At 42.2% G+C, this 26270-nt stretch overlaps 1 protein-coding gene across 6 annotated transcripts in view; it reads right to left on the minus strand.

Annotated features, from left to right (window-relative positions):
• Positions 1–5706: 5706 nt before the first annotated feature.
• The window catches only part of DNAI4 (dynein axonemal intermediate chain 4), a 28440-nt gene continuing 7876 nt past the window's right edge, over positions 5707–26270 (minus strand). For 5 of the 6 annotated variants that reach the window (XM_081915740.1, XM_081915738.1, XM_081915739.1 and 2 more), the window contains 15 exons: positions 25918–26129; positions 24338–24444; positions 23417–23573; positions 22246–22385; positions 21075–21230; positions 19114–19308; positions 16020–16249; positions 15188–15274; positions 13986–14137; positions 13111–13268; positions 12264–12379; positions 11387–11485; positions 7455–7681; positions 6706–6859; positions 5707–5830 (listed from right to left, as the gene is read on the minus strand). In XM_081915740.1, coding sequence (XP_081771866.1) covers positions 5780–5830; positions 6706–6859; positions 7455–7681; positions 11387–11485; positions 12264–12379; positions 13111–13268; positions 13986–14137; positions 15188–15274; positions 16020–16249; positions 19114–19308; positions 21075–21230; positions 22246–22385; positions 23417–23573; positions 24338–24444; positions 25918–26129 — 2241 coding nt within the window. In that variant the 3' untranslated portion in view covers positions 5707–5779. The remainder of the gene's footprint in view (positions 5831–6705; positions 6860–7454; positions 7682–11386; positions 11486–12263; positions 12380–13110; positions 13269–13985; positions 14138–15187; positions 15275–16019; positions 16250–19113; positions 19309–21074; positions 21231–22245; positions 22386–23416; positions 23574–24337; positions 24445–25917; positions 26130–26270) is intronic. The other variant, XR_014169443.1, reaches the window with a different exon arrangement.

A 26270-nucleotide genomic window follows, 5' to 3' on the forward strand; every position in this document is an offset into this window, starting at 1 on the left:
TCTCTCTTCCCCCACCTCCCACAAAAGCCCCCAAGAGCCACGCTCCCTTTAAAGAGCTGAGCGGAGTGTGTGTGTGGCTCTTGGGGAAAAGCCTGCAAGCGCTGCACACACGCTTCACACGGCTCATGAAAGGGAGCACTGAGCAGAAAGCTCAGCGCTCCCTTTAAATAATATTTTTTTTCTTGAATTCCCCCCCCCCAAAAAAAAAGTAGGTGCGCCTTATGGTCAGGTGCACCTTAAGGAGCGAAAAATATGGTATCTCCTCCAGTGTTTTCCCTACCCCAATTTCCCACCCTCATTTTATTTATCAAAATTTATATGGCGCTTAATTTTTTTATAAAATTTCTAAGCGGTTTACACAAAAGGTATAAAATATTCATCAAATATTTTGCAATGAAAATATAGCAATGAAAATAAAACTTTTAAAATGGTAGACATAATCCCAGGAAAAGCTTTTCTGCATTCATTCATCCTGAAGTTAATCTAGACAGGTTTGGTCAGAAGTAAGTTGCACGTTCCTAGGAACTGCATGTTCCTAGAATCTGTCTCATACATGGTTAGACCATTGGTTCATCATGCTCCATATTGTCTACTCTGATTGGCATCTGCCTTCCAGGATTTCAGGTAGGAGTATTTCTACCTGGAGATGGGAGGAATTGAACCTGGGATGCTTTGAATGTGATCTGTCACTTAAGGTACAGGTCCCTTATCTAGAAACTGGTATTTGCTCTTAAGACTCCCTGAATAAACAGAACTTATTCAGTGTCAGGTGGGGACGCAGGTGGCGCTGTGGGTTAAAGCCTCAGCGCCTAGGGCTTGCTGATCGAAAGGTTGGCGGTTCGAATCCCTGCGGCGGGGTGCGCTCCTGCTGCTCGGTCCCAGCGCCTGCCAACCTAGCAGTTCGAAAGCACCTCCGGGTGCAAGTAGATAAATAGGGACCGCTTACCAGCGGGAAGGTAAACGGCGTTTCCGTGTGCAGCTCTGGCTCGCCAGAGCAGTGATGTCACGCTGGCCACGTGACCCGGAAGTGTCTCCGGACAGCGCTGGCCCCTGGCCTCTTAAGTGAGATGGGCGCACAACCCCAGAGTCTGTCAAGACTGGCCCGTACGGGCAGGGGTACCTTTACCTTTACCTATTCAGTGTCAGAGGGTTTTTGGTGTCTTTTTTTTTTTTAATTCCAAGCCTAGCACTGCACTGGCAAGAAGAAACAGCAGAAGCCATGTTGTGAACTGCAAATTTATTGTGAAAGCAGGAACTACAAAAAAAGAGAGCTGTTTGAAATACAGATGTTAAAAGACCGTTTCTCAATTTGTACAGTATCCCAAATGGAATGGCACTTAGGAAGTACTTCAGAGCTCGGAACTACAAAGTCGGATATCAAAAATACCTATTTCTAGATGTTTCTGATGTATTGTTAGCTATGAAATAGCATACATGCCGCTGTCTGATACATTTTCAGCACAGTGAATATGCATATAAAGCGCTGACTGGACGGCAGAATTTATATGCATAGTAAACTTATAGTGCTGTCGCTGCAGCCGACCTGACAGCAAAGGTCTATGAGTCGCATAATATCTTCATTCCTTTTGTGTATAGACTTTTGTTCCATGCCCCACAGATCTCCTTCAGCTTCAGAACTGGACTGGATGAATTCTTTGCTTAGGTATTCTGGCTTTTGGATCACCTTTTCATTGGCACCTGTTGAGTCATTAGTGTCAAGTGGTGAATGCAGGTGGCTTTCTTGACCTGTTGTGTGCAAATGATAAAAAATAAGAAATCTGGAGATAAACTGAAATAAACTTTGGATGTTGAACTTCAGGCAGTCCAATGATCAAGACAACTTTGATGTTGCCCAGTCTATTTCTTTTAATTTGGGTCTGAAATATTTACAGCCGACACTGGGAAATGCAATCCTAAGAAAACTTGACATACAGTTAAATTTCACAATTGATGCCTATCACTAGGATTGTCCTAGTTCTGTTGAAAAACAAGATATGTGAAGAAAGAGGAAGTGAGGGATCAGCTTCTCCTCAACTATATTTTCCTATATCCAGATAGGATTTTCATTTCCAAGGCCACAGATAAAAAAACCAATCAGCTTGACTTCTGTAGGATTCAACAGTTACCATCTCAGTACCAGGATATACTTGTTAAAAGACTATTTCAAAACTGTTTTTGTTTTTTAAATTGAACCTAAATAACAGCAAAGCTATTCATGTATATCTTAGACACAGGAATAAACCTCAGTTTTCCAGAATTAAATACTTGTGTACAAACCCCAAATGAGATTGCTTATTACTATATTATAAATATTTGTGCTGTTTCTAAGCACTATACAGGATCCTGTTGCTTATCTTTAAAGCTCTGCATGGCTTGGGACATGGGCACCTGTGGGGATTTTTGCCTCCACACACCCCTGCTTATTCACTAAGATAATCGTCCAGGTGCCCCCCACCATCCGAAGTGGGGCACAGGCCTTCTCTCTGTTGTCACCAGTCACCACCTCATTTATGGAACTCTTACCCTACGAGGTTTGACTGACACCTTACTTTATATTTTCAGCACCAATGACTTTTAGCACCTAATTATGAAAGTGTAATTCTGTTCATGGCAGTTTTTACCTACTGTTTTAACTTAATTGCTTTGTCATTATAGATCAGGGTTTTTGTTTTGTTTCTTAAGTTACTGTAGGCCACCCTAATATTTCTATTGGAGTGTGGCATAGACCGTTTTTAAAAAATAAAGAAAATCCACTAACCCTGGCTTTTGCATGCAAAAACATTCCGTGTGCATTTGGACCACGTATAATCCAAATTGTTACCTGTGAGCCTTTTTGGAAAGTGAGTCAGCTGCCTCCTCCAGCGAGACCCTCCGCAAGTAAAGATGACAGCTCTTACAAGGTCCCTTCCGCAGAGTTTTCCTTCAGCTGCTACTTCAGAAATGGCCATAAACAGAGAGAGCAAAAGCATCCCTAGCACCGCAGCCTTCATCTTGTCGAAACGGTATCTGACTAATCAGAGCAGGGAAGAAAAGGACGGGACTTCTGAAGACAGGAGCCAAGACCACGGGCCAATTTATACAGCTTGCTCCTATTTTCTTGTTTGCCAAATGACGGGGTGGATGATGTTTACAGTGTTTGCCGAATATTTCTTGCAACAGTTTAAGGTGCTTTTAGGATTCATGCCTGGGTTGCTCTCAAATGGTGATTCGGGTTATAATATATTGCTATATTGTCTAAGAATAGCAACACACACAGCAGGGCAGCGTGTTTATGGAGTCCCCCGCACCTTAGATCAACATTGCAAATATGCACTTTCTAACAGTTTTATTGTACACTTCACTTATAATAAATGCCATTAGCTCACTATAACATTTTTAATAGTGGGTAAGCTTAGCCATTTTATATATTCTTTGCTACTTTGCCATTTTTTAATACACTTTGAAGGAACTCCTGGCTTCATTTCAACCCCCACACCGAATTTAGATCCAGAGTACAACTTGTTATGATCATATCTGTCTTTGTTCAGCTAACACTATTTTTTATATATATTACAAGTGTACTTATTAACATTTGGGAAAGAATTTGAAAAGTGTCTTTGATTAATTCTTGGAATACCTGATAACAGATTTCCACTTGATTGCCTTTTCCATATGCTTGACTGTTGTATGTTATACCACTTAATTTGAGATAACCATGTCAGTTTCTGAGACCACTGAATTTTTCATTATCATGGATAAAGTCACTGTTGCAGACAGTTCAAGGTGATGAAGCAGAGGCATCTTGCTACAGTCCTGTTTTACTTCTGCAAAATGTGTGTGGCTCTGAGATTCTCTCCATTTGTAAGCAGGCCCAAAGTAAGTCTGATTTTATGTATTCACAATCTCTGGATCTGTTTTAAGTTATATCTGACAATGAAAGCAAACCCTCAGGTCAGCACTTCTCCCTTCATTCATATATATATATATATATATATTGCTTTCACTGCTTATTATCACTAAAACAACACCTGATCCCTGCAAGCTGCAAAGATCTTGCTGACTTTTGTCTTTCCCAAGGATCCCGTTCCTCTCATCCCCACAACCAAGGGAGACTAGCACTGGGTTGCTCTTAATTTCCTTTGATTCTTCATCCTTTGAGGCACACACATATGGATGGCCATATGTGATCCACTTCCTATGTAACTTTGGTAGAGTGAACCCCTTACCATTATCACCATGTTGAGTTGAGCATCATGGGACCATAGAGTCCAAGATGATACTGAGTAAAGTGGATGTTTTCATTGAAGGGTTTTGCTTTGTGTTTTTTAAATCCAAAGCAGATTGCAGGAAGTTGCCATCTGGATCAGAATTCAGAGATGGGCAGGGAAGAGGTACTTATCTCTTACCGTGTGGCCCATTTTTTTTTTCTTAGCAAAATCATCCCGCTCCAAACTATTTTCAGTTTTACTCATGCTGATTTACCATTCATTGTATGCTATGTGGATTTTTTAAGACTTTGCTAAATGCTACAGTACTTTTTTGTCTCCTGTGATGCTGGTATTGTAGGTTAGTCTGATACTTTTTGACTAAAATATAATCCTTGTACTAAACAGTAGAGATTATAAATTCACTGATTAACACCTTGCATATAGTAGATATGCCAGAAAGACCCCTATTGACTCCTATTATCACTCATGTTCTCCAGCATTAAAAAACTAAATGTTTGTTCACTAATATTTACCTTGATGCTTACAAATGCATTGAAAAGATCATTCTGTTCCTTAGTAGAACCAGTAAGTAAACAACTGTTTCCACTCAATAAAAGAGAGGAACTAACATCTTATCACATTTTGGGATAATGATTAACACACTGTTAACACTAATAGATAGTATATTTAGAAACAGAGGAAATAGAGTCGTCACAGTCTCTTCATAAAAATGTGCAAAATGCACATGGAAATGGGTTATAATGTGCTTCTTAATTGTCTATATTTTTTAATCTGTTTAAACATTCAGTGCTTTTTCCAAACTGTTGAATCCAGTTTAATGTTACTGTAGTTAAATATAATGCCCATGTGTGGCAGCTCTCCTGGACTGTACAGTGGAACCTCGGTTGTCGAAAGTAATCTGTTCCAGAAGACCATTCAACTTCCAAAACGTTCGACAACTGAGGCACAATGGGCGGTTGGCAATTTCAGTGGAGAAAATTGAGAAACGTGCCCTGAAAGCTGTTTGACTTCTGAGGTGTATTCAAAAATGGAAGCAATTACTTCCAGGTTTTCAGCGTTCAAAAACCAAAAACATTCAGCTTCCAAAACGCTCGAAAACCAAGGTTCCACTGTATTTGCAAAGGAAGCAATAGTATTTAAATGCAAGACTTTTGAGTCAGGAAACTGGATTTGCAAAGTTTAGGTGCTGGGACATAATCTGGAGGCCTTTTCTCCTGCCCAAATAATCCATTTTTTCCAATAACTTCTGAAATGCTATGTAGGTGTCTATAGTATTTACAAAAGCATTTTCTTGCCAGAGCATATAACGCGGCTTTAGCTTCTGCCTCCTGGAGAGTCTTCAGCACATTGTTTTACAATACTACATTGGTAGCAAGGATTGATTATCTCACTTTAGCAGTGTTTGTAAAGACTGGGACTTTCCAAGCAAACATCTGTGGCATTTCAAATGATTCCCAACAAATTTATTCCCATATATAAACTCACACACACTTAATGGTTGGTTGTTGCATAATTAACTGCTAGGCATTAAATATTGCATCCTTTTTTCATGGAATATTGCTGTAAAAAATCTACACTGGACTGGTTAGAACAGAGCCAATCATATCATGCAAAGCATCCACCTGAAAAAGACAAAAAAAAGAGGTAGATATATACGTTAACAAACCTGATCATTCGAAAGCAAATGGTAAAAAAGTAGGAAGAGTTTGCATTAGGTCTTTTCTAAGTGTAGTCAATCTAACATTTTCTGGATGGAAAAAGCCTTATTATAACTAAAACCTTATATTATTAGAATTAGAATTTATATACTCCCTATACCCGCGTGGTCTCATAATTTGCAAACAATTTTCACCATTACCAAAGTTGCATCTACATCATAAAGCTGGGCTTGTGTGGTTTATAAAAATGTTACTGGTGCGCTGAGGAATAAAATAAGCCACTTACGCCGCCTTCTGCACATGAATGCAGCTGAACATAAGTTTAAGCAGCAGCGCCTTTCATGAATGGCTAGTCCTTCTGCAGGCTGCTTTGCTAACATGCCTTTGACTTATTAGGCAGAAACACCACTGTTTGGCAAGCTATGTTCTGACCTCATTCGTGGATGGTCCCATCCTATCGCTATTCCATTCCCAGCACTCATAACTTAAATATGTATAGTGAGGCATTTGTAATAGAACGCTGTGGCACAGTCGCAGCACCTAAACTAGGGGTGCTCTATTTCAAAAAGTAAAATTCCTGACACCCACAAAGTTGTTCCCATCAGAATTGGGAGTGACCCTGAATTCCCCCCAACTCCATTTTTACACCCCAAAACCAGGACATGTCAGGAATTTTCCTGACGTATGGCAAGCCTACCTAAACAGAGCATAGTCCAGCTGATTAACATAGGGGCACTGATTAACGCCCTACACACATGTGAATCAACAGTGGGGCTCAGGTGTTAGAAGGGCCCCCGGTTGGGGTAGGCTACTTCAGCTTTTAATGCTGCAGAACGTACCTTCTTCCTGTCTGAAGGGATCATATTTCTTAGTGCGTACACGGTGACTGATCCTTCACTGTCGCCAATTAGAAGGCAATCTGCGTTTTTGGCAAAAAGCACAGCCGTGAATTTCACAGTTCCAGTGGCAGGATGCACAATCAGGGGATCCAGGCTACATGCAAAACAATGGCATACAGTATAAAACTGGTGGCTGCAGAGCTCTGTGGGACATCCCATTGTGAGATATGTTACTACCACAACTACTACTATTGTTTGCTGTTTGTTTGTTTGCTTGCTTGCTTGCCTGTCTGCCTCACAAGTTACTTTCCTCCACCACACTACCTTAATTATACCTGCTAGTAATGCTGATGTATATAACACCATTAAAGTTAGGAAGCTACATATTGTATAACCTTAGATAGCTGTTTGAACCTGCAGCATTGGTTCTGCCCTGTACCATTGCTCCATCCCAGTAAGTATAGTCTCTGATTAGGCCCCTGGAAAGAAACGTTGAGCTCTGGGGAGAAAAACAATATCCATAGAGCTCCTTCCAATTGGGTTTTAAGGAATTGGGTGCAAGTGTTTCTCCCATTGATACATAGCTGCTTAGCAAATAGGAAATATATACAATGGCAGAAGATCTCATATTTTTTAATGCATTCCATGTATGATACGCTGTGTTTACTTTGTTCAAGAGTAACTGGATACAGTACCTTTTTAGATAGATAGATGTATAAATTGCTTTTAAGAAAATGGCTGATTCTTACGTGCTGACGCTAAGATCCCAGATTTCCACCCTGGTTTCGTTCGCTGCTGCAAACACATAAGCTGAATTGGGAGACCACACTATGTCATAAATAACATTGGCAGTGGAACTGAAAGTCAAAACAGGACGGACTGAATCCTCGCGCCACAATATAATATTCCAGTCTGCAGAACAACTTAGAAACACTTCTGTACTGAATGGATTCCATGCTATCTTGTACACCGGGCCCTTGAAATAGAGAGAGAAAGAGTGATTGCTAAATTTTACACACACATACTTATGCAAATATTAGCGCAGAAGCATGCAGCACCACAGCGCTGAAGCCCAACAAGATTTTGGGAGACACTGAACTTCTCTAAGCAGTATGTGGTGGATGGCACAGCTTTAGCTAGGTTAAGCAGATTGGCCTGAATCCAAAGGAGATGCTGAATTCATACACTCAGGGGGAGACCCATGCATAGCTGAATCCTCTTTTACAGTTTGTACCACAGTAGCTGTGCTAGCTAAAAAAGACAAGCAGAATGGCAGTTAGACCCTGCTAGAGGGTTCTTGAAAACTGAAGGGAGCCCTGGCTCTGCTCGGTGCCTCATGTGTATGTAAGCTTCCTCCTTTGGTTTCTCTGCATGTTTAAATTTATATGATAGCATTCTGAGTTCGTATCTGTCAAGGAAGTTTGCAGAGGTGTTCCGAGACACACTAGTTCAAAGGGCAACCCATCCTGCTATTAATGAGGGACACAATGCCATTGGATTGCTGCCCTAACAATGGGAGTTGTACTACTGTGCTCTCCCTCTTGTCTTTAGGAAGACAGAACCCAAATGCAACAGACTGGGCTGCTTGAGGGGAAAAATGGTTTCAGGGGAGACAATCTGGTATGGTGGTCAGAATCCTGGAAATCTAGGGCAGCTGTCAACTTCAGCTACACGGAGTGTGAGGCAGGATGTGTGGAAGCAGGTCTGGGAGAGGATAAGGAGGGTCAGATACAGCAGGCTTGCAGCACCTTGGACAGATCACTTGAATAGCAGCTTTCTCCAAGGGACTTTCAGTTCCATCCAAGCCCCTCCTCACACCCAAAAAGAACTCACGAAGGTCACCAAAATAAAACTTTGCCACACCAAGTTCAGATACCTAGGGGTACAAATAACCAGAAACCTCAATAAATTGTACCTCCACAACTACAAGCCCCTGTGGCGACAAATTAACAAAGACCTAAAGAGATGGAATAACATGAATTTCACTCTCAGACAAAATAGCCATGATCAAAATGATCACACTCCCAAAACTAACCTACCTATTCCAAACCCTCCCAATCTGGATCCCCTCAACCCAACTTCGCAGTTGGCAGAGAAAACTACACTCTTTCATCTTCTCACATAAAAAACCAAGAATAAGCCCCAAATACCTGCACCTCCCCACCTCAGAAGGAGGATGGGGAATCCCCAACATAGAAGCATATTACAATGCCAACCAAATACGCCATATAATCCCATATATACTAGAAGATGAGACAAAACAATGGGTACACCTAGAGAGGGACACAATTGAAAACACCTGCACCACAACATACCCACTCCTCCCAAACAAACTAAAGAAAATTCCCACAACGCTTAACAGGTACACACAGACCATGCTCAAAGCATGGAAAACACAAATAGGCAAACTATCCCCAAGCCCATCCCCACTAATCCCCCTGGCGCACCACCCATTATTCTACCATGCAGCAAAAAAACCTCCAGACAAAAACCTGGCGAACCAAAGGCTTATATCGCCTAATAGACTTTTATAAAAATAACAAACCCTTGTCAACACAAGAAATACAAGACAAACTAGAAGACACCCAAATGACCTGGTTAACACAACACCAACTACATGCCCTCTTAAACAACCCAACAGTAAAATCAGCAGCAACTAGGCCCCTGACAACCTTCGAAAACCTCCTCCTAACAACAAAGGGAAACGGTAAAGGGACGGTATCCGCAATATACAAAATACTACTCCAAAATCCCGCAAATCCCCTAGACGCAATCAAAAAACAATGGGAGAATGACATAGGCTATGAGATTAACCCCACTCAATGGACCAGAATGTGGTCTAAACCCCCCTTTAAATCCATATCAACGAAAAGAAAAGAACTCACACTGAAACTCACCTACAGGTGGTACCTAACACCAAGGAAACTAGCGCTAATACACCCAGGAACCTCACCAAAATGCTGGAGAGGGTGCACCTCCACAGGCACATACCTCCACATGTGGTGGGAGTGTCCCAAAATTCAACTATTCTGGACAACAGCCATACAAGAAATATGTAAAATAACTAAGCAAGTAATAGACATCACCCCAGAATTGGCCCTACTAAACATCTTCCAAGACAACAATGCCCATTTACACCACAAAGAACTCATAACCCACCTGCTCTCAGCAGCCAGAAACATCATAACCAGACACTGGAGAGACCTGTCAGGAGTAAGCATGGACCAATGGTTCCAAATAGTATGGGAAACAGCCCTACTAAAAAATTAACTAATAAACTGAAACTGACACGGGGACAAACAGAAGAAGACGCCTTCACCCCGGTATGGCTCCCCTTTATCATATACACAGCCCAACAGGACAATGACAATAATCCACCAACAGCATACAAATCAATATGGCTAACCTGATCCAAAACACCCACCCACCTCACTCACACACGAAAACAAAGATCACCACAGCCAATCAAAAGCAAACAATCACACCCTAGGCCAACCCCAACCTCTCTCTCACCACCAAAGGAACACAAGTGAACAACACAAGCAACGCTGACACCAAACTCTACATACATTAAACATAATAGAAACACCGCCACCCGACCCCACCCCCATCCATCTTCCCTCTCTCCACCCCCTTTCTTTTTTCTTTCTTTTTTCTTCTCCCCCTAATGCCTCAACAAATGAAACAGGTTTGTAAAAACGCTACGTGGAAGAAGAAGAAGAAAAAATACGAGGCACTACACTTCTGTAAAACAAGAAAATCCTTAATAAAAAATATAAAAAAAACAACCAAGGCCCTTTATCTCCTTTTCAGCCCTGACCTACTCCCAGATCCCCACACTTTCTTGAGAGGAGAAAAGCCTTAAAGGGGTAGCCTATAAGCCTGGAACCAAGCAGTTGCCTCTGTTTGACTTCCTGACCACTGATGGCAATAAGGGGCATCTGGTGGTACCATGGGGCTCAATATTTCAGAGGCACTAGGCTCAGGAGGTGCTGCCTTTGGGGCACTGATGGTTCCAGGCTACCAATGTCAGATGTGATATTAGGGACCAGGCCTCAGTCCCCTGCCAGTGGTATGGGTAGCACGGCTTAGAAAGGCACCTCTGTGTCTGTGAGTCTGTCCTGCCACTTGAACCAAAGGTTCCTCCTGTTCATTTCAGTGGGGCAGAGAACTTCTATGTGCATTATCACTTGCCACCCACAACCAGCTGCTTGAGGTGGCTGCCTTATCTTGCATCAGGGCTGTTTATAGTCAACAACCTGGCATTCCAGTTTGTATAATGACCTAGAAGATAACTGATTTTAAATGGTTGGTCCAGAGTCATCTGGCCTAGTCTGGTTGAGAAACCTTGATTTCTAAACTATGCAATATTCAAGAAAGTATTGTTAAAGTATGTGGTTCATTAGTCATTGATTTCCCCAACACAGAGAATTTGATTGGTACCTGAAGAATCCTGTCAGGAGGGCTAGGAGCCTGTGTGGCCCTCCAGGTATGTATAGCTGGAATACAACTCCCATCAGGCCCAGCCAGTATGGCCATTGGTCAGGAATTATGGGGGTTGTAGTCCAGCCACATGTGGAGGGCCACAGGTTCCCCATCACTGGTGTAAAGGGTACTAAAGACAGTGTGTGAGTATCTGTGCATCTACTTATTTAACCCAATTTTATTTATGTTTACTCACTTTGTGTCCCCTGTAGGTCTCCAAGTACTGCTCATTGTAAGAACAAGAGCATTTGTGAATAAAACCTTCCTCAGTTCCAACCAAGTATATATTAGTGTCCTGAAACAAAAACAAATTACTGTAAATGGCTTTGACTTTATCCAGATTGGGCATATGCTTTAGAATCTTCACTGCAGGAAAATGTCAGGCTTGCTTCTCTTCTTTCCTGGTAGAGTGCAATGTAATGGAATTCTCAAAGGCTTGAGCCAGAAGTCCCAACTAACCACGTGTCCAGGAATAGAGCAGACATCCAACAAACAATATCCAACAAAACATAATAATGCAGAGAGAGTTACATGTGTCACATGTTCGGAAGACAGTGCATGCAGAGGGGAAATATGACATTGTGATGCCACCTCCAGTTTAGCCATTTCCTGACCATGTTGACGCTCCCTGCCCCTGGAGTATGCTTGTATCTCCTCTCCTTTTCCTTTGAAGGTAGATTAAGCAGAATTGGGTTTTGATAGAGAGTGGCGCTGCACCCAGCCTTGCCAAAAGTGTGGCTGATTCTACCAGCTCAGAGCTACAATACTTGTCGTTTAGTTTGATGGGAGCCCTCCATCTGGTTCGCTGGAAATACTAGGAGAGGCTACTACTATATTTTTTAGCATTGGATGAGTTATAAAATCTCTGCAGTCTTTGGAAAGATGTCCAAAATAGTGATTCTCTGCTCTTTATGTCAATCTAACATGCTAAACTATAAAACTTGTTCAGAAACAACCAATGAGTAGGAGGAACAAGCGGACCCCATTCCTTGCTATCCATTGTCTTCAGCTAAATTATCACTTTGACCTCTGTGGACAAAACATTCAGAAAACATCATAAAAGATTAGGATACCTTTGGGTGGAAATCAAAGGATAATCCTGGAGCTTGTCGAGATATGAGTGCTTCACTTTTCTTTTCTGCCCCTCCCTTTTTCTTGTCACTTGCTGTTCGCTTGAGTTTCATCAGATCTGAGTTGAGAAACAAATGCATATAGATGGTGAGTTCTCCTGTTTCATTATGAGGGCAATAGGGACTGTTTCTCTTCTACACAACACATGGTCATTACAAACTCTCCTTGTCCACTATTGGAGCTAGTATAAGAAACGGCTTTATTTATTTCATCTCTGATTACCTATAGTAAACCCCTATAGTAAACCAGTGAAGCCCTCGCATCCACAACACGGCCTATGTGAACATGGAAACAGATTTCTGTACATGTATCACTAATCAGAAGGTGAATCCGCAAACAGATGCTTCCTGCTTACCTTTCCAAATCCAGCAACTGGAACTGTACATATAGGCCTTTTTCAAAGAGGCCCAAATCTTGCCAATCAGTTGTTTGGAAGGGGAGGCAGTAAACTGGAATTATTCACCTCTTTCCCCACCAAGCAGCTGGCCAATGGGATTTCAGCTTTTTTTAAAGAGGGCTGTGTGCAAATAGCCCTAGTTCTTTGTGCACTCAATGGGGTCACAGCCCTTATGTGTAGTTCCCTGTGCTGTATAACCTGAAGTGTCTTTATTATTCCCTAACTTAATTACTTACTGAATTGTTATTATTTTATCCCACCTTTCAACATGTAGCAGCCAAAGTATCTGGCAATAATATTAAAAAGACAAGAACATAAGAAAGATTAGGCACAAACACACACACACCATTTAAGTAATTCCAGAATGTTTGGAGTAAGGTGACAACGCTTACCATTGCAGCTTAATCCTTTCCGAACAAACCACTTAGTCACTCTGCCGTCTGCTGATATGGAGACTAGTATCTCCCCTTTGTCTTCTCCTGTTATTCCCCTGTCCTGCTCAACCCACCTCAGCTGCCACACAGGGCCCAAATGTTTATCGTAAGATTCGCTGAAACAAGAGATTGATACCAAACTCAGCTTTGGGATGCATACAATTAAACTCAACACAGTAATAAAAGGGGAAAGCGGTATTGCAGGCAGGGTCAATCAGAGGGGTGGGACAAGGGTGTCACTCTTAATTTGTGTGCCTTATTATGTTTGTTTTATGTGTGTGCCTTTTAATATTCTGGCTAGGTGCCTCAAAAGTTGGAAGTGAACTGGGCCTCTGGACTTTCAAGTACCGTATTTTTTGCTCTATAAGACTCACTTTTTCCTTCCTAAAAAGTAAGGGGAAATGTGTGCATCTTATGGAGCGAATGCAGGCTGCGCAGCTATCCCAGAAGCCAGAACAGCAATCCCTCTTGCTGTTCTGGCTTCTGAGATTCAGAATATTTTTTTCTCGTTTTCCCCTCCAAAAACTAGATGCGTCTTGTGGTCTGGTGCGTCTTATAGAGCGAAAAATACGGTATGTCTGATTGCAGGAGTTGGAGGTGGGAATGCAAGTACATATAGGAAGCAACACATGCAGGTAATGGAAATATGCCTGAAACTCGTCATGGAGGTGGGGAGAGTGTAATATAGTACAACCAATTAATCCTCCAGTTTTTCAGAATAGTCAAGGCCAAACAGAGGTGGGATTTGGAGATGTGTGTGCGCTTAGATCCAGACAAACGATATGCTTTGTAATGTAATGAGCAATGTGTGGAGGTGCCTCAACAAGACTTACCTGGTATCTAAAACTGAAGTTGCATGATGGGTCTGGACATTGTAGACTGCAATTGTCCCATTGTACAATCCAACTGCTAAGAGGTTTGGATTGGCTAGAGAGAAATCCAATGCAGTTACCCCATGAGGAGATTGATAGACACGCTCGGGCCACTGGAAAATCAAATCTGTATTAACTAAGAGAGCATTCACACTTTATAAACAATCAGGGGCCCCAGAAATTATTTAAAATTCAGGAGGGAGGGTCTGATTGGCTGTGATTAAGTTTTGCTTCCTTTTAAAGTGCATTTCTGAAACACCTTCAGTGTTGCTGAGTGTATCTTCTTCGCATGTAGATTAGAATTTTGTTTTAAAAAGAAAAAATATTGGACTGGATTAAACTAACCCAGTGCACTAGCAGAAGCCAGCACAATGGGGCTTTCTGCCCTCTCCTGACCCCATGAGCCACGCTGTCTCATCCTAATCCACTCTGGAGAGTTGGGAGTACCCTCAGAACAGTTTGCAGAGGAAGGTTGTCAGTCCATCTGGCAAGTGGAAATGCTTCTGCTGGCAGAACAATAAGAAGAGTGGGACACTGAATTCATCCCATAATTGCTAGCAACTGATAAAAAACAAGATACTTTAAAATTCTGAAATTCAGTTACTGAACACTAAAGCTACCTTACATTATTCATTACAGAAAAGGAAGGGAAGAATGCCACAAAAATGCATTTTAAGTAAACAGCTTATAGGTTTTGATGATTAAATGATATATAATTCCTGTTAAATAACATAAATTAAAATAAAACAAAATGGAACTTTATCCATCTGTTGTAATCAGCAGGTACAAATGGAGATTTTACATTTCTGGTTACTTTTTTGTAATATATGGTTCAAGGTTGGCATGTTTTATTTACTATAGCATTTATAATATGGCTTAGTGATGCTTATGCATACTGTATGTGGGAGGAAGTCAACTCAGGGGATCTTACATATGAGTAAGCTTAGGACTGGGTGGTTAGATTATAAGATTGCTCTATATCTTAAGATAAGGATAGGGTATAAATGAGCTATTTGTGGTCTTAACGGGGAAGCAAATCTGAAGGCCTCATGGGCCTAAGGAAGGGTAAAAAAGAACTCTGCTGCTACATCGCCGTTGTATCTTATCAGTGAATAATATCAAATTGATCAAAATCAAGAGGAACAGCCCAAGTATTGTGTTACCGTTGGGTTCTTCAGTGACCAGCAGCAAGCCAATCCTTTCTTCTGTTCTTTAAAACGAAACTGTCCATAACCAACAGCCAGTAGATCCTAAAAACCAACAACATATGATTACACTACCAAGCCACAGCAACCATTGAGATGGCTATGTGTATGGCCTTTGATGCTCTATTTAATTTGGAGTGAAAAGCTGCTCATTATGGATCCAGAGCAGCGTCAGTAGCAAGACTGTTCACAGCTCATAGGATCCAGTCAGTGTTCCTGCTCCCTGCTGCGACCTTTAACAGCTGACTCCTTCCATTCACCTATCTATTGCCGCTATCATTATTGCTGTCCAAGTGTACGTATATTGTTAAGTGCTAAAGGGATTTGATGCTGCTGAAAACTGGCAGTGATTAGTTAAGCTGCTGTGATGTCATGAAGCTATCACAGAACAGTTTTAACTGCTGTGATCAGGAAGGTCTGGCCAACAGCATGTTTGCAAGTAGGCTACCTTTTGTGAGAAAAATGAAAAGCCCATCTTTCAAACAAACAAAAGACTGGTCACTCGCCAAATGTGGGCAAGCATTCCCAATAAATGCATGACAGAGAAACACAGGAGATGATCTTGAGGGACAGGCTAAACACAAGCCAGCCTTTTCTTCTGTGGTAAATTAAATTCAATAATAATAATAATAATAATAATAATAATAATTATAATAATTATAATTATAGAGTCTCTTTGCAAATGCAGCTTTGACAAGCTTAGAAATTCTACTCCTAAAGTGATACTTAATTTTGACAGCGCAAAGAACAATTTTTCGGGTTTTTTTCCAAGTGTTTAGAAGTCACTTACAGGATTCACTTTGTTCCAAGCTAGGCAGCTCACATTGTTTCCTCTCATCAAATCACATGCATAGGTCCACAAGCCTTCTATATAAGGCGGTAGGATTTCCTCTCGTCCTGAACTAAAGTCTAACAGAAGTGATGACCTAACTGAGAGCGCTTCCTCCTCTTCCTCCTCTTCCTCCTCCTCCTTTATGGATTCCTCTTCAAATAGGCTATGTTCAGATTTGGCAGTTGGCTCTAGGAACACATGTAAACACAGAAAAGGTTGCTGTCCTTCCATCCCCAAATAGAAATAGCTATACTAGAACAGGCCAATAATCAGGTTAAACCAGCATCTCTCTATCTCCCACAATGCCTAGCTATATTCACTGCTCCACATATGGGACGTTCTCTGTTCCTCCTGATATGAACGCCATCACCTGTTTTGTTGCCCTCCATGTTTGCTAAGTAATGTAGGTAGGAGGAAGAGTTCTGTCTGTGCTGGCAGGGATGTATGAAAATCCTGGTGCACCTCTGATGATTTCACTGGAGATGAGACCACAGGTGTGTGGGAGGAGCAGAAGCCTCCAAGCTTGCCCCCACCTATTTGAGCAGAGCTGGCCCTTGCTACCAACCTGACGGTGTGATTGAGGAAGGGGGTAGATGCTAGGAATTAAGATCTTCAGAGAAAGGCCAGATCCTTTCAGATGTTTGGGGCACCATATTAGAGCCAAACTAGACATTTGCTTGATGCATTACTTGAGACAGTATTGGGTTTTTTCTTCCTCAGTTATGGATGCATGCTTTTTTTGGGAGGTGGGGATCTTTACAGGGACAGTGGTGTGGAGGGAATGAAGGCTTATCTCTTCCCTCCTTTAGCACGATCAAAGCCAAATTTGCCTCCCCTCACAAAGCTAGAATGCTTAGGACAGAACTTTCCTTAGTATGCTGGTAATGATGGAAAGAAAAGCTTGCTGGCTCTTTGAGTGCCAGACTGACTGATCTGTGACTGTAACTAGAGGAGACTGAATTTCCACAAGACATGGTTGTGATCAGATGGTAGGTGCTTCTGAGTAATTTCCTACACCCTATAGTCTGCCAGATTACCATTTTGTTGCTACTTAAATACATGTGGCCCAAAATTTTGCCCCAGTGGAATTTAGCACTTGTGATTGGTTTTAGGATTCCAAAATGATTCATGACTTACTACTCTATTGGATTAAAAAAAAAATAGTGTAGTTGAAATGTGTGTGCTTTGGCTGAAATCAACAAATATATGTGTAAATCGATATGCAGATTTCTGTTCTTTGAACAGGGTTGACTTTCAGAACCGCGCAATTATGGTTATCACCGGCTATCTTTAAGGACAAGGGACGCGGGTGGCACTGTGCTCTAAACCATAGAGCCTAGGGCTTGCCAATCAGAAGGTTGGCAGTTCGGATCCCTGCGACGGGGTGAGCTCCCGTTGCTCGGTCCCGGCTCCTGCCCACCTAGCAGTTTGAAAGCACGTCAAAGTGCAAGTAGATAAATAGGTACTGCTCTGGCGGGAAGGTAAACGGCGTTTCCGTGCACTGCTCTGGTTTGCCAGAACCTGCTTAGTCATGCTGGCCACATGACTCGGAATCTGTCTGTGGACAAACGCAGGCTCCCTCAGCCTATAGAGCGAGATGAGCGCCGCAACCCCAGAGTCGTCCACGACTGGACCTAACAGTCAGGAGTCCCTTTACCTTTACCTATCTTTAAGGACAAACACAGATTTGGAATCAAAGATTTTGAGTATTGCTGTGACTGTCCTGATCTTCTGGTTTCCCGCCCCAACCAACGATGGAGCGTGTCCACGAGAGGGCGGAGTGCATAACTGCAGTAGCCTGGTTGCTAAGTAATTCGGCCTGGTGCCTGGAGTGGAGGAAATAACGCTGGTGTGGATCACCATGGGAGGTAAACTTTCTCATCCCCGCTGTGGCCACCTACATTTCGCTAGAGGGCCTGGGGCCACATTGTTCAGAAGGATCCCCTGATTCTCTATCAAGGGTTTTTTTGGGAGGCAAGGTGGCTTCCAGGAGGCTTCGCTTGTGCTCACTTGTTTTAAGATCCAGGTCAGTGCTGTTTCCCTCCCTCACTGCAGAGTCAAGGAAGGAATGACTAAGTGGCAGGGATCAGTTGTGCCCAGAGGGGGCACTGTGTGCCTTCCAAGCTCCTCCAAGTCACCACCTCCTGTGGTTTCAAAGAGAGGAGAAGCACAAGTTTCCTAGCAGCAGACTCAGGCGGAGAAGGGACAACCTGACAGAATGGGAGCTCCTTAGAAAGAAAAATACGAGGAGGAAGCTCAGAGGCCAGCAAGATTTCTTTGTCCCTGCTCACCGCTTGTGGATTGGGGGTGCTGCATTTCCCCCCAACCCCTGCCACCACAATCTGTTGGAAAGAACTATATTAACTTAGCCTAGCCTACCTCACAGGGCTGTTGCAAAGATTAGAGCAGGGAGGGGAGAATGAGGTGTACAACTTTGAGCTCCTGGGTCAGAAAAGCAAGATACAAATGTAAAATGTCATTCACAGAACCTGTAAAGGAACATAAACATGCCAAAAGCCAGAAAAGCAGTCTCCCCCTTGCTTTAACTGCAACATTTCAGTTCTGAATTTTGCAGCTAAATACTAGCCCCCCCCCGAAAGCTGCCAGCCCTGATAAAAAACAAGCAAAAAATTAATAATACTCTAAATATGTGCAGTTTCGCAACTTTGGTGTCTGAACTACCTGCCTAGCGTAGCCTCCCTCACAGGGCGGCAATGATGCAGAGTGAGTGGGGCATGTGGGATGCCCACAGGAACGCTGCCTCAGGCGTTTCTGCTGCCCAAGGCAGCTGTTTCACCTCGCCTCATTGGTGGGCCGGGCCTGCTAAAAAGTGTTTTAAAAGCTTGTTTTTATACAAATCACACAATTAGTTTTCAGGAGCAATGGAAAATCCATTTCCATTTCAATAAAGTCTGCTGGTAATAAGGGTGGTTCCAAGATAAAAACCTTTCATTAGCTGAGCAACAGTCTCATTTAAACTAAGAAATACTTGCAGTTACTTTTGCAAGGAAGTTTCTCAGGCCAAGATTAAAATGTCTGAAGAAAAATATACCTAGGAGGACAGGAAGCTGCCGATAAGCTGCTAGTTTGGGCTGGAAAATATTCTCCATTAGTACCCTCTCCATATAAAACAAATCTTGATTAAATTTTTCAGATTTCAGTATAGCTTCTGAGTGGTCTTCTATCTCTTCGTGAATCCGGGAGAGAATTACACTTTCCAAGTCAATGATAGAACTTGTAGTGCTTTCTGAGGAAAGAAAGAGACAGATGTCATTTAATAGCGTAATCTTATTCCCCCCAGAAGGAATTATGGGAAAAGAAACTTCATAATTTGCTTTCAGTATTACCTAGATTGCTTTTAGGTCTCCTGTTATCTAGAGTTAAAAACTGACAGCAAACATGTATTAAAATACAAACATGTATTCAGCTGCTTTTTTGCTAATGTTTTATATTGATTACTATGCAATTGTATTTTGTTTTGAATTTTGTGAACTGATCTGGAATATTTGGTGTAGGGTGGTATGCTCAACCCGAATCCTTGTGTGTATGTGTGTGTGCCACCAAAAGGTCATTAGGGTTACTTAGATTCAAATTAGAGTTAACAGGAAATGGGATACTGTACATCCAAGATTTTGGGGATATAAATGATCTCACAATGTTAAACTTAAAAATACTTTCCCCATAATGTCATTACTGAAGAATATTTAACAATGCATGATTGCCTATGGAATCCCACCCACATCTACTCAGAGATAGATTGCAGCCTTAATTGTCCTAGTTCTTTCAACTGAGAAGTACTCCAAACGTATGGATCTCTTATTGGTATTTCTCTCCATAGTATTAACCCACCATGTTTATGCTATCTTGTTTTAATTTCCTTTTCCATATTAAATCACATCCATTCCCATTTGACTAGGTTTACTTTATAGTCGGATAAATGACCAAATATTAAAGCAATTCAATTAGACTCATAAAAGATCTCATTTATAAATAGAACTTTATTTTAAATAGAAGTCATCATGTGCATATAAATTAATCTTAAACATTACTTATCCTACCTTATTTCAATTAGTATTTTCAACAGCTCTTGTTGCACTTTGCCAAGAGTTTAATCAGCATAACAAACAGCAACAGTCTAACAGACCTATTTGTTGCATGCCCCCAAATAAATCAGATTTTGTGAGATTCACTTTAAGCAGCAGAAATTTTATCCAGTTCATAAACCAATTACTAACACCAAACTCCTCTAAAACTTGATACAGATAATTGCATCCCCAAATGTCAAATGCTTTTCTTGGATCTAAAAATGCCATTCCTGTTTCCTTTTTTGTTTCAGGTACAATGTGTTTTGTTTCTCAGTAAACACTCAAAAAGGCTGAAATATTAACTGTGAGTTACTTAATTCCATATCAAGTTAGTAAAGGTAAAGGGACCGCTGACCATTAGGTCCACTCGTGACCGACTCTGGGGTTGCAGCGCTCATCTCGCTTTATTGGCCAAGGGAGCCGGCGTACAGCTTCTGGGTCATGTGGCCAGCATGACTAAGCTGCTTCTGGAGAACCAGAGCAGCGCATGGAAACGCCGTTTACCTTCCCGCCAGAGCGGTACCTATTTATCTACTTGCACTTTGACGTGCTTTCGAACTGCTAGGTTGGCAGGAGTAGGGACCGAGCAATGGGAGCTCACCCCCTCGCGGGGATTCGAACCGCCAACCTTCTGATCGGCAAGTCCTAGGCCCTGTGGTTTAACCCACAGCGCCACTCACGTCCCCCCATATCAAATTACTGAGTGTTAAAAGCAGAATTGTCCTCTTCCTGCTATACAGTACTTTGCGATCCCCAAATCAGCATCAATAATCTCTAGGGTCCTAACCTAGCTGCAAGAGAGAAAGGCACGCTCCTGTGTAATTGCATGTATACGATCATTTGGTTCTTTTTATTATTATTATAATGGCATATACGTAATATTTGAAACTTTTCATGGCTACCAAAGATGCAGAAATAATGAATTTACCTCTCCCTACAGAAGCTACGGACATGGCTCTGTCGCGTTCCCTGTACAGAGTTGACTTACTGCTGGTCACACTTACTGGTCTGGTACTTTTTTCTGCGATAGCTGCTTCCAATGCATTAAAGGAATCATACAAATCCCAGGTAGTGGCCATTATCTCTAAAGACAAAGGACATTGTTAGATAGCTCCTTGTTCTGCATGTGCATGGCTTTATGTTACAAACGATTGCAACTAAATGGGTAGTTATACTCTGGAGTAGCAAATGGCAAGATTCATTGAACGAGCTCGTTGTAATCAGCTGGGGTGAGTATCGTTGGAAGGTGAGCAATCCTTTCTACATGTGCATAATGTCTCGCGTTTGCAGCTGCATATTTTTCTGGGAGATTTGAAACAATGGGACCAGAGGCGTTTACCAACTTTCTAAAGGGTCTTCTCAAATTTTAACACAATATAGTCCCCTAGAGGGATCTGCACCTACATATACCCTACCACACTTAAAGTGCTTCTAGAGTATGAGTTACTAGTGCTGCCAGATCATCATTTTCCCAGTGAAAGCTATATCAGTTTCCAGGCCTGGACAGGTACATCTCCCTAACATCTGCCATATTTATGTTCACTCACTTTTTACAGGGCAATGAGGGGGAAATCCACATGAAAACACCAAGCCTATTTCATCTGGTAAAGGACCCCTGTTTTCTTTAAATGATATGGGGACAGCAGTACTGTTTATAGGTTGTCCAACCACCATTTTAGACTGACAGGAAAAGTACCGCCTGTTGACGTTCCTCTTTAAATATCTTAAAGAAGCAGAAGCTCCATCCCTGGTGGAATGTGGCAATCCTATGCCCACAGCGATATCCAGATATTTTATGAGAAGGTGTCGCAAGTAGATAGATGGAATGATTTTTAGAAATACAGTGTTTTCTTAATTTTTCCTTTGGGTTCTGCAGCAAAATCTTGGTGTTCCATGTGAATGTTTCCTACTGAATGGATGCTTACGTGAAAAAAAGTTTGGGCCAAGAGCCACATACATTCTTATTTACCTACATGAGAGTATGGAAAAGATGATGCTTGGACTTTGCTCCCACATAAAAGAAGCTTTGGTTTTGTCTACTGGTCTTTCTCCATGCCTCTTTCAGTGAGCTCCAAAAACATTTCCCAAATGTAATTTACCTTTGTCATCCATGATAATTTTGTCACATTGCATTTCCTTAGTCTTTGGTGCACCGCCTATAGTTTGCATCATTCTGTTGACATATCGGTCATTGCCAGCTCTGTTTTTACAGAGTTCCATATAAGCTACATTCTTTTTTCTTTGAAAAACAAAAGACATACATATGTATATTAACAACAATAGCAACAACACCTGTGTACTCCAACTTCTCCTTGTTTTGTTTTCCCTTCAGGGACATAAATTTTCTTAGAAATAAGCATGCACTGGTGTGGTTTTTACCAGTAGTTGTAGAACAGTGTGCTTAAATGGCATTACAATAGATTGCAAGATTCTTCAGAGGAAGATAAGATTGTTGACCAGATTGTTGAAATGCTGCAATGCAGTTATGTTGTCTTTAGAAAGGTTGTGTGAATTGCCTCCTCCCGACACAGAAAATTAAAGTTGTGTTAACAGTGTAATCCAAGCACTAACCTTGACCTTCTGCCGTTTCCCTGCAGGTTAATATGACCAAGGATTTTAATAGTTATAGCTTACTTCCAAGTAAATGTGATGAACAGATTTGTGAATACAAATTTGTTCATAGTTGGGCGGACCGTGTTTAGGATTGCTGCCAAAGGAAAGGGGTAGAACCTCTCTAGTCTCAGAAGTTCTAGTGCTTGGATTTTTTGTTAAACTAGAAAGAGTCCGGGGAGCCAGGTAGGAAAGCTTAAAGGGCCACATTAGGCCCTGGGACTTAGTTTCCCCAAACCGGCACTGTGAGTTAAACCACAGAGCCTAGAACTTGCCGATCAGAAGGTTGGCGGTTCGAATCCCTGCAACAGGGTGAGCTCCCGTTGCTCGGTCCCTGCTCCTGCCAACCTAGCAGTTCGAAAGCACGTCAAAGTGCAAGTAGATAAGTAGGTACCGCTCCAGCGGGAAGGTAAATGGCATTTCCGTGTGCTGCTCTGTTCGCCAGAAGCGGCCTAGTCATGCTGGCTGTACACCGGCTCTCTCGGCCAATAAAGCGAGATGAGCTCTGCAACCCCAGAGTCGGCCACGACTGGACCTAATGGTCAGGGGTCCCTTTACCTTTACCTTTAGGTATGGTTAGGATTGCACTGTAACTTTCATTGAAAAGCTAATGCTGCATGGCCCAATAGATGGGCCCCATTACATAGAAATTGTGCCTACCTCACAGAGTCAGCTTCCTCAGACTCTGTCGACAGCATGACAGTTGGCATGTCAAATAACCAAATTGTTTCTGTCTCTGTAAGGAAAATATCCACACGCTTTTCCAGGTCTCGCTTTGTCAGTGGCTCTGGCACTGCCTCTCGCCTGACCTGAACATCTGCCAAATTAGAAAACCATGTGAATGAATTAAATAATGTCAAACCTTCCGATACAAAGCGTCCCCAAACCAGGAGGCCATCTTTTCATGACCGCACTCTCCTGGGAGTCGTGTGACCTGTGTGAGATCACCCCCCACAAAAAGCGGTTTTTTTCAGGGCAGCAATCATGTGCTGTGTCCCAAAATGTCTGTATTGGGGTGCCATGCCCCCCAAAAGTGCAGCCCGTAATCACTGGCCATTGGGGCCACTGTCCTCTCACAGGAAAAACAGGATGTCCCGTTTTGTTCCTGGGGCAGTTGATGGGTTTGTAATGTCTTGTGCTAAATAATTAAGAAATCATATTACAAGGGTTGTCTTTACTATAAGATACAGTGTGTTGGCCCAGTAGAGCCTACCTACATGGTGCAAAGGTTGCACAGGTGTTGCCCATGCATGTTTTCCCATGCTTTCAGTAAATTTTGTTCAGTGAAATGTGACATCACCACATCTATTCCCCTGCCCTCTGCAAGCAGTAGCCAATGAAATGACGCAGGGACAGAGAACAGTAAAAGCAATGGCAATATACCAAGCGTTTCTTTTACCAGATGTTACTAGGGACAAAAGCAGAAGAGGTGTGGGTCAGTAGCAGCCATGCATCCCCGTAACATGTGGTTGGCCCTGAATATTTACTGACTTTGAGCATTTTGGAATGTCACGTGACATCCTAAATGTGATACCACATGAGAAAATTCCAGTTTATTACATTTGTATAAGTTTACTCTACCTATAAAGCTAGCAAGCGCTTCATGTCTGGTTCCAGGTTCTATAATTTCTTCTGCCATTGATTCAGTAGAAGTAGTAGACTTTGTAATACTGCTACTACCATAAGTTCTGTAGTTTGTGGAGGAAAAGAGGAAGTTAGTAGTGGAAGTAAAATAACAAAGAATGCCAAAGCACTTATAATAGGAATATGAGGTGCCAAGCAATAAAATCCCACAGCAGTTTAATTGCCACAGAGTATTTATTTCGGATGAAGAACCACTAGGCTGCAGAAGTGTTTGAGCTCCATCAGACATAGAAAAGGCATATGGTGCTACCTCTGAATTTAAGTATATCCACAGCTTAAAAAAGAAATATCCACTGCAGGGGCCCTGTGAAAAGGGGTGGGAACATGATGAACAGAGGGGAAGCTTAATCGTTCCACCTGTACAAGAGCCCTGATGATACCCTATCCCAGCCTCAGTTATTTGTCCCAGGAAGGAAGCATCTGTTAGGGACAATAGGAACTTCCCTCTCTGGGCTAATGACAGACTTGGAACTGGTGTGTGTGTGTGTGTGTGTAAGAATGAATGGAGCCAGTGTCTCCAGTGCAGGAGGGAAATAACCCAGGATGGTCTTTGAGTATGTGAATCAAGATACTCTATGAATACAGGCATACCTCGGAGATATTGTGGGTTCGATTCCAGACCACCACAATAAAGCAAGTCATACTTTTTTTGTTTTGTTTTGCAGTGCATATAAAAGTTACGTTTACACTATCCAGTAGCCTATTAAGGCAGGTCCCTCAGCTGCAGTGGGAAAACCCTGCTCCAGCCCTAGCCAGCTCCATTCCCAGTGCCAGAAAAAGTGCTGGGGCAGCAGTGGAGTTTCCTTCCCCTTGAAGGGTCTGGGCTGCCTGCGGCTGCACCCATGTCCTTGTGAGGAGCAATAAAATGAGGCATGCCTGTACTGAAGGAAAATGTCACAGTTGTGGAACCGATTGGACACTGATTAGGAATGAGCACTGTCTCATCCTTGTGACTCCACGAATAACTGCCAGTTTACTTGACATGCCTGTGATTCCTGGTTAAGAAGAAGTTAATTCTGGAACTTCTGAATGAACAGGCCTGCCACAAGAGAAGCTTGATATGTTAGGAGAAGGAGGGTGATACACTGAAGCAATCATCCTTGAACTGCATGATAATGAAACAGAAAAATGGATGGATCCTGCTTGAACTGCAGTTTTCATAATATCTAAATCTGACTAGTCATCCTTTTAAAGGAGACGCCCTTTTGTGTTCATGGCGCAAAGCCCCTGTGGCAAGAACAATCCACCCCACATTATTGCAAAGCTGCCGAAGTTGGCTTCAGAATTTGCAGCCTGTTAACATCCACAACTTCTGCTCATACAACTGGAATTGGAGAAACAGCCCACAGCTGTATTAGACAGGCCTATAAAGACCTTTGCCCTTTTACCCAGCCAATACAACTAAATTTGCAACAACAAAAAAGGCAGTAAGAGAACACCAAATCCCTTTTCTACCCACTTCTGAATATTATGTATTGCTGTTGGAGCCCAAACAGGTTTCGGATGCTGTGTCATACCTGGAGAATGGGCCTGCTAAGCTAATACTTGTCCCAGACGCTTGTTGCAGAGAGAAGGATGACAAGAATTCTGTTGGCACTGCCCCAGCAAAATCTTGGGTTGATAAGATTTTGCTTGGTCTGTGCATGGGCCCAGGGGTGGGTCCGGCAACACTTGGCTCAGGTTGGTAGAGTGGACGGGGAGTCACATCTTTTCCTAGGTCATCAAAAACCTGTGGATACAACAAAGTTACAAGACAAAAAAAAATTTGAGCCGGTTTTTGTTCTCATCACAGCTAAAACCAATAGATTTGAAGCTAATTTATTGAAACTAACAGAACAAATCATTTTGCATGTGTATTCAAAAGAAAGTC

The sequence above is a fragment of the Podarcis melisellensis genome (genome assembly GCF_964234715.1).
Source record: "Podarcis melisellensis genome assembly, chromosome: 6".
Classification (NCBI taxonomy): domain Eukaryota; kingdom Metazoa; phylum Chordata; class Lepidosauria; order Squamata; family Lacertidae; genus Podarcis; species Podarcis melisellensis.